A 12,464-nucleotide genomic window follows, 5' to 3' on the forward strand; every position below is an offset into this window, starting at 1 on the left:
GCCCCCCTTTCAGTTTGCCCCCCCCCCCCCCCCAAAAATCCATAACCTAGCAGCCTTATTTAGTGTCAAGGAGATCATTCTGCCTTCCTGTTCCCAAACTGTGCTTGGCTTCTCCAACTGCCTTTGTAGGATGGCTGCTGGCAGCTGTGATCCCATCACTGGTTCAGGGTGCTCATCTCCAGCAGGGTTTTGTTGGATTATTGACCCCTGTGTGTTGCACTGATCATTATTTTCTTCCTTCGTTAAAGGAGCTTAAGAAATGGGGAGAAAAGGGTTTTAGGGAGTTGTTTAATCCATCTGCTTCTCAGTATTAGAGTGGAGAGGGCAAGTTGCTCTGTGGCTCCATGGGAAGCGATTGGTTTTGGTTCAGCCTGAAGACGACTTGATCAAAGTGGGATGTTGGTTTTTTTTTCTTCCAGATGTGATATTTTGGGAGTCCCCATTGCTTCCCACAGCTCTGTGTCATCACCCAGGAATTTTCAAATTCCCTGGAGTGTTTAACACCAATTTCTCTGCTCTGACCCTTCAGCTGTGTAGGCTGAGTGTTTCTCATGGAGTTTCCAATTTGTGTTCCCCAAGGAACGTGTTTATTGGGGAGCACTGTGAATGAGGAAAAGCTACCACAAATGAAGGTGGGAGATTATTCCCACTTGCCTGTGCTCTCATTGCTCTTTCTGGGCTAAAATACACCCAAATTTAATAATGTGTGTCCCACCACCATCAGCCCATAAAGGGAAGTGGTGGCTCCTGCCTCCTCTTTTCACCTCAGGAGTACAAAGAGGGCTGGGGGCAGGAGGAGGCAGCAGCACATCCTTTCCCACCACACTTTTGGGAGGAAGAGTGAGCTCACCAGGTCGTGACGTTGGAACTGCATGCCAGGAAAAGGGGGGAAAAAATAATTACAAATCCCCAAGGCCAAAGGGGAAAAATTCCTCAAGTGTTATTTCATCTGCAGGCAGTGAATTGAGCTGTCCTTGGGCAGCTCGTGTGAGCCTTTCCGAGAGAGGCGCTGCCAGCTCTGCTTCAAACCCTCCTGGGAAGTGATTCCCAACTCTCATTCCTGATGGGAGCTCAAGCAGGGCTCTCCTCCAAACTCTGCTTCCCCCTCCTCCAGACTGTATTAAATCGTGCTATTGATTTTATTTTTTCTTCTATTTATTTTTGCCTGTTTTCCTGGAACTTGCAAAATCAGCCCTGAGCAAACCTCTGGTTTGCTTTTCCAACAGCGCTGGGAGAAAGAACTTGACTTTACAGTGGGTGATGGGAGCTGCAGCTGACCCATTTCTGCACGTTTCTCTGCCAGTGGTAGCAAAAATATTTTCCCACTTAAAGGTTCTCTTCAGTTTTAAAGTTCTGGGATTAATTGTTTCTTCAACTGCCTGGAATCAGGAGGACTTGCTGGAAATTGCAGCAGTACAGTCGTGCTGCCGGATGTTGCTTTCCTTAGACTTTCCTATTTTTTTCCAATTGCTTTGTCGTGTTGTCACATCACTTTCTGTGTCCCCTGCCCAGAGGCAATGGAGAGGGTTAAGGTTTTGTGTTTGGTGTCAGCCAGCTGGGGAACACAGCCAGGAAATTTCCTGATTCCAGTTCAAAAAAAGCATCGGATCTGCTCTCAGGGAGGAGGGATCAAAGGTCCGAAGCCCTTTGTGCTTGGAGGTCAGTTTGGTTCCTTGGATGTCCAGGCACACAGCAAAAACCCACCAGCACCCCCGAGCCTGCAGGCAGCCAAAATGGGTGAAACAAATGGGTTTTTGTAATGTTTGACACCCAGAAGTTCTTTCTGTTGCTGTGATGGTGCTGCATCACCACAGCCAAGCTTTGCTGGATCCTGGTACAACTCTGCCTGTGGTGTGAGGGACCTGTTGGGATGTTCCCTCTTCTCTAATCAATAACCCTGCCAAGCCTTGCACCATCCCTCATGCTCCTCCATTCCCTGCCAGGTTTGTGGAGTGAAGGCTCTGGGCCAGGTTGGATGCTTGGAGCTGGCATTGGATGTGGCATCCCCATGGTAGCATCGTAGCCCTTTGAAATTGCATCATGCCAAGAGGTTTTGTTTTCCCCTCATGCTCAGCCCTGTTGTTCCTTGGTTTTGGACAGCAAAGGCCAGCACTCCTGGCTGGAGCAGCACTGAGTTTTCCAAACCCTGCTCCATGGTGCATCTGTGTGGCATCTCTGGGGTGACGGTGGTGCTGGTTTGGGGCTGGCTCTGCAGCTGCCTGTGATTTTCCCATCGCCACGCTGTGGATCCTGGCGCTGGACCGGCTCCAGAGACAGAGCTGAAGGAAATTCCTTCCAGCTGCTTGAGGTCAGGGCTTTGCTTTGCTTTTGGGGTCCACAAGGGGGATTTTTTGCCTGCAAGTTAAACGAGGGCGTCTCTGGCTTCTGCTTCTTAACACCTGGAAGAATCTTTTTCTTTTAAATATTATCCCGTTGGTCGTAGCCATTAAATAACCTTCCTCTTGTAGAATCATTCCATGGAAGAATACCCTGCTTTGCAACACAGCTTGGGCTGTTTCAGAAAGGTCTTGTCAGCTGCTCCCAGTTTAACTTTCAACCAGTTAATAACGCTTTTGGTTAAACCTGTCTGAAACACGTTGCGAAACGCTTTTGAAACTCGAGACGCCGTTCACGCCCGCTTGAAACCTTTCCCATCGATAAAATATTCCAGCTTGGAGTCTGGCCACGGCTTAGCATTCACTTTTCCCTGAGATTTCGTGATTTCAGGGCTGCCTGTGTCTGGCTCTGCTGGGCGTTTGAAGCTCGGTGTTTCCTGGAGATGGGGTTGGCTTTGCCAGCCTGGCCGGTGGGATGCCCAGACCACCAGCTCCATCCAGTTAATGGCTGAGGAGAGTCAGTCTGAGTTTGCTTTGAACCCCTGTGGAGAAAGTTGTTTGTCTTGAAAACATAAAGTAAATCCCTCTAAAAACAGCAGTTTATTTACAACAGCAGAGGCAGAAGCCACCGCTCCACCCAGCATGTGGGCTGTATTTAAGTGTGAGGATGCATGGCCCCTTTATGCACTGATAAATATTATTTATTATAAATAAATAATAATAAATTTTTTTGGAAAAGGACAAGCAGCTCCTTTTTATAAGTGAAACCCCAAGAAGGAACACATGTTCCAATCTATGTGGCAAAGCAGCAGGAAAGCAAAAATCTGCAGCTTTCAGCCCATGGCATTGCTTTAAGTGACATCCCTGGTGTCACCTCCTAGCTTCAGGGACCACAGCTCTGCCTCACTCTCCTCCTCTTCCCTGCCTCAGTTTCTCTACCTATGAGAAGACAATTGCATCCTTTATTAATCCCTGTGAGATCTCCTGAGGAACTCTCTGCGTACGAGGTTGGCCCCACGTATTAAGGGCTTGCTGTGGCTCTAATGGGGATTAATTTGGGACGTGGCTTGGTGAGGTTTACCTTTCACAGCCCAATTGTAATCAAAGCCCTGCCACGCTGGAGCTCGCTGACCTGTGACACTCCCTTCCTTGGCTGCTCGATGGGCCATTAACCAGCACTTTGGCTTTTAATTAAAGCTGGGTTTTGTCCTCCTTGGAGAAATGTGGATGTGCTTGGCCCCACGTTGCTGAGTCATTGGAGGGTGTAAGGAAGGAGATGTGGAGCTCAGGTTGTTCTGCCATGTGTGCCTCTCTATATCCCAGGACAAGGAGCCATTGTTCCTTGCTATTTTTCACAGAATCATGGAATTACAGAATCATGGAGCGATTGGGGGTTGGAAGGGACCTTAAATCTCATCTCATTCCACCCCTCTGCCATGGGCATGGACACCTTCCACTATCCCAGGTTGCTTCAAGCCCCATCCAAGCTGGTCTTGAACACTTCCAGGGATCCAGGGGCAGCCACAGCTTCTCTGGACAACCTGTGACAGTGCCCCCTTTTCTATGTGCAGCTTGTGTCCCCCATCCCAGGGGTTTCAGGGACCTTCTGGGGGCCATGGATGCCCCACAGGCATCATCTCCTTGCTCTGAGATGCCTTGACCATGGAGAAAGCAACAGGGAGGCTTTTGTTCTACACCAGAAACTTTTCATCCTTCTTTATGGCTCCTTTTTTATTTCTTTTGGCTGCGCCCTTGCAAATCTGAAGCAGCTTAAAATACAGTTCCTCCCCCCCACTCCCCTTAAAAAAAAAAAAAAAACAACCCCAAAGCTTGGCTGCTTGAAATCATCAGATTTCACTGGAGTCTTTTAAAGTTAACAGTTTCCTGGATCCTGGGCAGACTAGCTGATTTTTCCCCTTTAACCTCCGTGTTTTTTGCTGTAACGTTTCTCAGCTGTTGCAGCAGGAGGGAGGGAGGACCAGGGCAGCAGCTCCAGTGTGGAGAAGGTTATTTCACACGGGGGTTGGATGAACCTGGTGTGGGATTCCTTGGATTTGCACCACAGGGGACAGAAAGGTTGTCCCCGGGAGGCTGAGCCCCCACAGCATGGCTGGCAGGTAGGTCGTGGCTGCATTCATGACACCCTTCTGGAGCAAAATATTAGGGAAATGGTTCCATTGGAGAGGACAGTGGGGTGCTGGGGGTTGGTCTGAGCTCTGTTTCTGCCGCCTGTGTATTTGCTGAGGGCTCTGATGGTTCCTAGCTGTGCTCGTGGATGTGGGGACTGCTGCAAGAGAAGCACGGCTCAGGTGCACATGAGCATGGGGAACTTTTCTGGCTTGATGGGATTTGCTGCCCCAAATGCAGCCTTGGATGTTCCTTACCTACGGAATCTCTTAGTGGGATTGCTGAGAAGAGCATCACAAGTTAAAAGAATTGGGGAGGAAGGAAAAGCTGCAGTCCAGTGCTGGTTGGTTTTGTTGCCTGTCCTCCAAGAGTTGTTTCTCCTTCCTTGCAAAATTCACCTGGAGCTCTCCCAGACTGAGGACGTTTCTCTGGGGTGGTTGAGGAGCTGGAGGCAGCCAGCCTTGGCCAAAGGCAGCGATTATCAGTGAGGGTGAGGTGGGGCAGCGTCCTCCAGCTGAAACATCCTCATGCCATGGCCGAGGGGAGCCCCTGACCCGTCCCAAATCCCTCTGACCCAGCGGGACTGGAACCCAAACGCAGCCCTGCGACGCCGAGCTGCGCATTAACCCCGCCGGAGCTGGGAACAAAGGTTTGGGGGCTGGATTGGGCTTTTTAAAATTTATTTGCAAAGCAAACCAGCTCAGCTGAGCGGAACAGGCGTCGGTGGAGCAGCGTGAGCTGCCGGGTGGTTGCTGGGCTATAAAATCCCATCCCCACCAGCGCTGGCAGGGGGATGTGCCGGCTCCCCGAGCTCTCAGAGCGTTTCCACGTTGGCCAGGAGAGGTTCTGAACATGTGTGTTGGTCTCTGGAGGCTTTAATCAAATCCAGGCTTTACCAGAAATCGCCTCGAAACTTCCAGCGAGCTGAGGAAACTGAAAGCAGCTGGAGCAGGGAGGCTCCCGGGGCTGGCAGGGATGTTGCCTTCAGCAAGGGGACAGTCCCGGTGAGGCAGCCGGGATGAGAGGTGAGTCTGCTCCCCGTGGGAAGTCAGAGGAAAGCCCACAGGGTTTGGCAAAAAGGGGGGCTCAAGGGGGAAGGATTTGTGAGTGAGGACACTTGGATTTTGGAGCACTGCTCCATGGCATGTGTGGGTTCAGATCCTGCGGTTTCCCCACCGTCTTCCCACCCTGTGCAAAATGAGGAGCCGTGCAATTACTGCGCCGTGGAAAACTCCCCGCTCCAGGGGAGGGTTTTGTTATCCCTTGGTGATTTTATTTGGGAAACAGGGTTCAGACTGCAGGTACTTTCCTTGCTTGTAAAACTTCATCACACGTTGCTCTCCTGTGGGCAGAAGGGAAAACAAGGTGTATTTTTAACTTCCTTTTCTAAGCTGGGGGCAGGGAAACTTTATGCCCGGCCAGCAACGGTTGTGATCATCTGAGGGTGAAGGGTTCAGAGAATGAGAGGAAGATAAGAGATAATAAATGAGAGCAATTAAAATCCTAGGGGAGAGGATTTGCTGGAATTGTTATCCCAGACAGCTGCTCGGGGTTTAATTGGGGCTCTCCAAGGGGAGGGAGGTTTTGGTCACAGGTCCCAGACATGGGACATGACAGCCAAAATTGCTGCCTCTTCCTCTTGGCCGTCTCTCGCTGGTGCCTAGGGGCTTTCCTGGGGGGAAGGAGCCTGGGGCTGTGCTGAGGAGTAAAGCTGAAACCTGCAGAAATGCTCTTAAACCACCAAACCCATGTCTCAGATGGGGAAACAAACAAAGCCTCCTTTAGAGTCCATAGTCTCCCCATAATTTCTCTCAGAGGCACTGCTGTGTGTCCTGGGAATGTCCTTATCCTCTTCCTTCTCATCTTTGATGATTTTGGTGGGGCATTTCTGTGGAATGAGGAGTCAGTCTTAAAAACCACTGGAGGGGAAGGGAAGGCAAACTTGCTCCAAGGCTTCCTGGCTGCTTTCAGTATTTTTTCCAAGTTACTGTGGGGTTTGAGGGACACTGGCTGCAGCTGGGGCTGCTTGGATGCAATTCCCACCATCCATCTCATCCAGTGTTTAACTTGAAGGATGATGTGTGAAAGGAAAAGAGCTGGAGGAGAAGCTCACAGTGGGATAAGGAAAATCCCAGCTCCAGGTGATCCAGCCCTGCTTTGTTTTCAGGGTTACCAAGATGGGAACTTGGTTTTGGGCAAGGAGGAGGGGATGAGGGAGAAGTCATCTCCAGCCTCCTCCACATCCATTCAAGGGACCACTGGTCTGCAAAGTGCATCCCTCAGGAATGTCGCATCCCTGTGTTTTCTCCCTGTCTCCACAGCCTACCCATGAGCTCAGACTTCCAGCATTACAGTTTCAGGATGCCGAACATCGGGTTCCAGAACCTTCCTCTCAACATATACATCGTGGTTTTCGGCACAGCCATCTTCGTCTTTATCCTCAGTTTGCTCTTCTGTTGCTACTTGATCAGGTAAGGGAATATTGTAAGGGAATGTTCTCCAAGAGTTCCACTGCTTCCAGGCCCAGCACTGATCCCTCCATCCCAAAAAGAGGATGGCAGCATCTTATTTCCTTGACACATCTTGTGTCAACCCGACATCCCACAAAGCAGTCACATTATCCACTTCAAACCAGGAGATACACATTTGCTAAGAAAGGTATGGAATTGTGGTCAGCTTCTCAGAAAACCTGGAAAGGGATGTTTCATGGTCCCTGCTTTCTGCTTAATGTTTCAACACACTTCCCTCTGTAATGAGTAACTCGTGTCCTGCATGCCTAAGGAATGTTTAATACCTGCTCCGTTGCTTATTGAACACAAATTGCTCCTTCAACGGCACAGTTTGGAGATTAATGATGCAGAGTTGATGTGTTAATCTGAGCAATGGGGGAGCAGGATGGCAGGGTTAAAGGTTGTTTCAGTTTGGGGCTTGTTTTAATTATTTTATGGGCCATTGGGGAGATTGTTGGGTTGCTAATTGAGAGGAGAAACTCTTCCTGACAGAGGAAAAATGAGGCAAGTGGGGAAAAACCACAGTGCCTGAGAATTGAGGTGGTGATGGAGATGACTTGTGCTGATAACCCAAGATGGAGGCTGGCTGTGCTTAAGCCTGTGCCTGGGAGCAGAGGTCATCATTCTGCCAGCAATGGTATCCAAAATTTTGCATTCCCAGAGCTCTCCTCTCCAACTTTTCCATCCCCTTTCCTTCCCCTCTGTCTTTCCAGCTGGCCCCAGCTCCCTGCAAGCTGTGCATCCATCACATCCCTTCCCTGGTACCCAGTCTCTCCCTGCACCACTGCAGCCAGTCCCACCAGGTTATCTATCCAAAGGGTGTTGGAAATATTTTATCCTGCTCTTGTAGACCAGGAAAATGAGATTTCAATATCAACCTTCTAAATACTTGATAATTCCCACCCATTTTCAGTTGTGTATGAAGCAAAACCTCATCAAACATGCAGATGAGCCCAAACCCAGGTTTACCAAGGGTGATTTGGGCTGCTTGGGCATCATATCTTAATTTTTTTTCCCCACAATTATGAAAATTGTGTTTTGAATGTGTATGAAAATAAACTAGAGGTGTTCAGAGGACTCAAGGACTTGTTTTGCTCAGGTAGAGCTCGAGTCTATATGGCTCACTTAGAAAATTGCAGGGGTGTGTGGACTTGGAGAGTATTTTCCTGGGCACTCGCTGGGTGTGTTGTGCCCCAAAGAAGGAATAACAAGGAGTAATGTCTGGAAGGTCAAGCCAGAAAATCTTTAAATTTAGAAGCTGGAGGCGTGTTGTAAGAGAGAGAGGGTGAGTAACCGGTGAGAGAAGCCAGCAAGGAAGTGGCAAGTCCTCAGTCTCCTCACGTCTTTAAATCAAGACCGAGGACCTTTCTGGCCGAGACGCCTTGGCTCCTGTTCCTGAGGTGCTATTTAGCAACCCATGATAGATGTGGAGTTGGATTAGGTCATCCAGTGATCCCTTTATAGCCCAAAACCCTAGAGAGACTCCACAAATGGCTCTTCAGCCCTCCTCCCTCAGCTCTTTTATTGTCAGAACAGAATGAAAACAGGATCCTCCAGCCCCCATTGTGGAGGGTTTTGCTGTGCCGTGGGTTTTAGCTGTGCCAGTGTCCCAGGAGCATCCACCTCCACGGAAGCTGCTCTGTAATCTCAGCTCATCTGGGATATAAAAGTCTGAATTTTGGAAGCATTGTAGGTGGACAACAGGATGAGGACCACCCACCTGCAAGGGTAGAGAGACCAACAGAAGGATAGGGTGGTCCCCTCCAGAGCTCCAGGGCTCTGCTGCCATCCATGGGGGTTCTTTGCAGCTAACAGCAGCTCCTGGTTTTCCCCTAGGTGCAGCATCAACACAGCCCTTCCTCTCCCTCCCTTCCCATAACTCCACATCTCCAAATAGTTGGCAAACACCAAGCAAGGCTCATGACACCATCCTCAGGCCCTGGTTCTCATTTCCTGCTCTGGATCAGAGCAGCCCCTGCAGCTCTCCCTGAATCCCCAGCTGGGGAGGCATCCAGAGTGTGGAAGAGCCAATATCAGGTATATTCACCCCAAATCACAGAGCTGATGGCATTAAATAAAAGATGTGCTGGGGAAGGAGAGGACATGGGCTGTGCTTTGCAGCTGTGTCAATAAAGGCTGTGCTGCCTGCTCCAAGGGAAGGAAAAGTGACATTTTTAATTGGATTGGCTCAAAACAAGAGTCCAGTTTCACAACAAAAATCATCATTGCCTGTGTATTGTTCAGGTGAACCTCGAGCTTTTCTGGTGCTGCAAACCACTCAGGTCAGAGCTCAGGTCCCTCATGGCTGCTGCCTCTGCTCAGCAAGATTACAGATAAAAAAGGAAGAGCAAGGAAATGAGATTTTGCAAGCTGCTGGTCGTGTCTGATCTGTGCTGAATTAATGGAAGTGATAAATTGATGTGGCCTTTGGTCCCATAAAGCCTAGTCCAGAAGGATGCTGAGCTGAGCAATGCCACCCTTGCTGTGGGTCAAGTCTGCAGCATCCTCTCTCTGTGCTTTGCTGTGGATCATCCAGGGCTCATCCCTGCCCAGCCTGGAGCAGCTCAAAGTCTCTAGGAAGCTCAGGGTACACAGCACCTAAAGAGCCTTTTTTTTTTTTTTGGGTTGTTTCCTTCTACATTCAGACCTGCCAGGACCCAATACAGTGGTTGGGTTTTGTGTTCAGAGAAAGGAACAGAGCTGGGGAAGGGTCTGGAGCCCCAGGAGGGGCTGAGGGAGCTGGGAAGGGGCTCAGCCTGGAGAAAAGGAGGCTCAGGGGGGACCTTGTGGCTCTGCACAACTCCTGACAGGAGGGGACAGCCAGGGGGGGTCGGGCTGTGCTCCAGGGAACAGGGACAGGAGGAGAGGGAATGGCCTCAGGCTGGGCAGGGGGGGTTTAGATTGGATATTTGGGAAAATTTCTTCACTCAGAGGATGGTCAAGCATTGGCATAGCTGCGTGGGACAGTGTTGGAGTCCCCATCCCGGGGAAGATTTAAAAGCCATGTGGATGTGGCACTTGGGGACATGCATTAGTGCTGGCCCTGGCAGTGCTGGGGGACTGGATGATCCTAGAGAGCTTTTCCAACCCAGATGATTCTGTGATTCCATGAAGAGCCCAAGGAGCCTGGCTGAGCTGGGGACAGCAACACAATGATGGGATAAAAAGCCAGTGCCCAGGGCCTTTCTTCTCCTTCTACTATAAAGCATCTAATATGGAAATCTCAGAGGTAAACCTGCAAAACATTTTTCCTCTGCATTTCATCCCCGTAGTTGTTCACGTGCTGTAGGTGATTCAGTCACCCAGAGAAGCAGGGAGCTCCCACTCCTGCAGGAAGAGATCCCAAAGCCCCGGAGAGGCAGTTGTTCCTTCAGGGATGGTGACAGCACACAGGATCAGCAGCCAGGCACTGTGTGGTCCCTTATCTCGGGCAGACATCTGCCAGGAATTCCTCGGGAGTCACAGCACTTGACACGAGATGGATGGAGCCGGCTCTCCCACAGGGAATAGCGCTTGCCAGGATCCGGGGTCTCCTCACGACAGCTGCACCGGGCCCCAGCAGCATCCATCTGGCCCAGGATCCTGGCTCAGAGAGCAAGGAGGAGCAGGCTGAGCTCGCACGCTTCGCCACCAGATGTGCTCGTGCTGCTCCCCAGAACCTCCAGGAAGGAGTTTTTTTGGGAAAATCTCCCTGTCTAGCTCAGCACAAGCCCAGGGCATTCCAGATCCGTGTGCTTCCCGGCACATCCACAGCCAGGTGGTCACTTCCTCCCCACCACTGCTCCAAGGTGCTCCAGGGCCTTTGGCTCATGGGGCCCAGACCCTTGGTGGCCACCCAGTGCTCCACAGAGGGATGCTGCTTCCCATTCCAGTCGAGCTTTCCCTTGCCTGTGGCCTCGCTTCTCCCCATCTGTGTTTCATAACTGCCTTCCCAGCAGCCGGATCCCTGCGGATTGGGCCGGTTTCATCCTGTTCCCTCTATTGTTCCTGCATCTTCTGCTCATGTTTCTGTTCAAGGTCACTGCCAGAGGGATGAGACCCCGGTCTCCTCCTCCTTCTCTTCCTCCTCCTCCTCTTCTCCTCCTCCTCCTCCCTGCCTGCTGCACTGTTTTCCATGGTTCCGCAGGCGGGTTCCTGCCAGGCAGCGTTGCTGGAGCAGGAGGGATGGCTCCCTGTGAGATTTGGGACTCAGGAGCTTTGTGCATCTCTCTCTCTGCAGAATTAAGGTGCATTTTTACCCATCCCTCACCTTCTAATGCCCACAACATTTTGGGGGAGGGTGGCAGACATAAGGAAATCTTTTTCCGTGCCATTTTTACAACTCCCCCACTGCAGCGTGGCAGGCTTGGAAAACCCCCAGAAGCTCAGGTTGAAGCAGCCAGGGATTTCAGACAGCCCTCAAAATACTTTTGCAGAATAGAAATTCCAGGCAAGGGGGTTTCCCATCTGAAATCACTTGGGGCTGGTTGTGGAAAATATTCCTATGGCTCTCCAAGCCCTGCAGCCACATATTGACTCTGTATTGAAAGTCCTTGGCCAACTCTTCAGCCCTGGGGACTTCCCTCCTGAGTTTTCCAAGCACTTTATTAAATGCCATGTCTGGTAATGAGAGGCAATATTGGTTATTTTAATTTTAAGTGTATTTATTTTAGGAGCATAATGGGTTTCTCCATCCAGCAGATGCCTGTAGAACGCTCTGCTGGCTCTGACTCTGGAGAGGAGAGGCTGGGGAGGGAGGGGATGGAACCAGCACTTTGCTTGTGGCCTAAAATTCCTGCTGGACTTCCCACTGCAGCAGGTGTTCTTGGAACAGGCCCATCCCATTCATCTCCCTCCCTCAGTTTGCTCCAGGAGTGGATGTGGTTTGATTGATCTCAGAATTGAGGATAAAGCTGTGTTTGAGGAACCCAGTGTCACCCAAGCAGCGTGATGGGGGCTTTGGTGGGAAACCTCTGGGCAGGGTCTCCTTCCCTGTCCCTGCTGGAGTGGGAGCAGGGCTTTCCTCAGGTCTGAGCCCCATGCCTTGGAAAACGGTGCTGCATTCAGTGTTGGAGCCATTGCCAGCAGAAGTGGTTGGAAACTGAGGGGATTTATGGCAGACTGTGATTTCCTCACCCACTTTTTCTGGTCTTAACTAAGTGGTTGTTGTGTGCTTGGAAAATGAGGGAGGTCAGAAGAGGGATCAGGGAGGAGTTGTGTGCATTGGGATGGAGACATTGCCCTGCCAGCAGCAGGGAACGCTGGATGTTGCCTAAACATGTCATTTCCTGTGGCCATTCTCATTTCTGAAATCAAAAATGTAAAATATGACATGTTAAAGCTGGAAAGGAGGGAGGTGGAATGTCTGAGCTATTACAGTAATCCTGATTTTTTTACCTGACCTCACGTTTCTCCCTGCTTTCATTGCAGGCTCAGGCATCAGGCACACAAAGAGCTTTACGCCTACAAACAGGTGAGATGATCTCTAAGTTTTTTTTCCTTTCCCTTCTCC

General features: G+C 50.5%; 1 protein-coding gene across 2 annotated transcripts in view; it reads left to right on the forward strand.

Moving 5' to 3' along the window:
• The window catches only part of RNF24 (ring finger protein 24), a 29,374-nt gene that overhangs the window by 11,227 nt on the left and 5,683 nt on the right, over positions 1–12,464 (forward strand). For both annotated transcript variants that reach the window (XM_041402640.1, XM_041402639.1), the window contains 2 exons: positions 6,785–6,934; positions 12,383–12,425. In XM_041402640.1, the coding sequence (XP_041258574.1) occupies positions 6,792–6,934; positions 12,383–12,425 (186 nt within the window). In that variant the 5' untranslated portion in view covers positions 6,785–6,791. The remainder of the gene's footprint in view (positions 1–6,784; positions 6,935–12,382; positions 12,426–12,464) is intronic.

This window comes from Onychostruthus taczanowskii, unplaced genomic scaffold (assembly GCF_017590055.1).
Source record: "Onychostruthus taczanowskii isolate IOZ18803 unplaced genomic scaffold, ASM1759005v1 scaffold2, whole genome shotgun sequence".
Taxonomy (NCBI): domain Eukaryota; kingdom Metazoa; phylum Chordata; class Aves; order Passeriformes; family Passeridae; genus Onychostruthus; species Onychostruthus taczanowskii.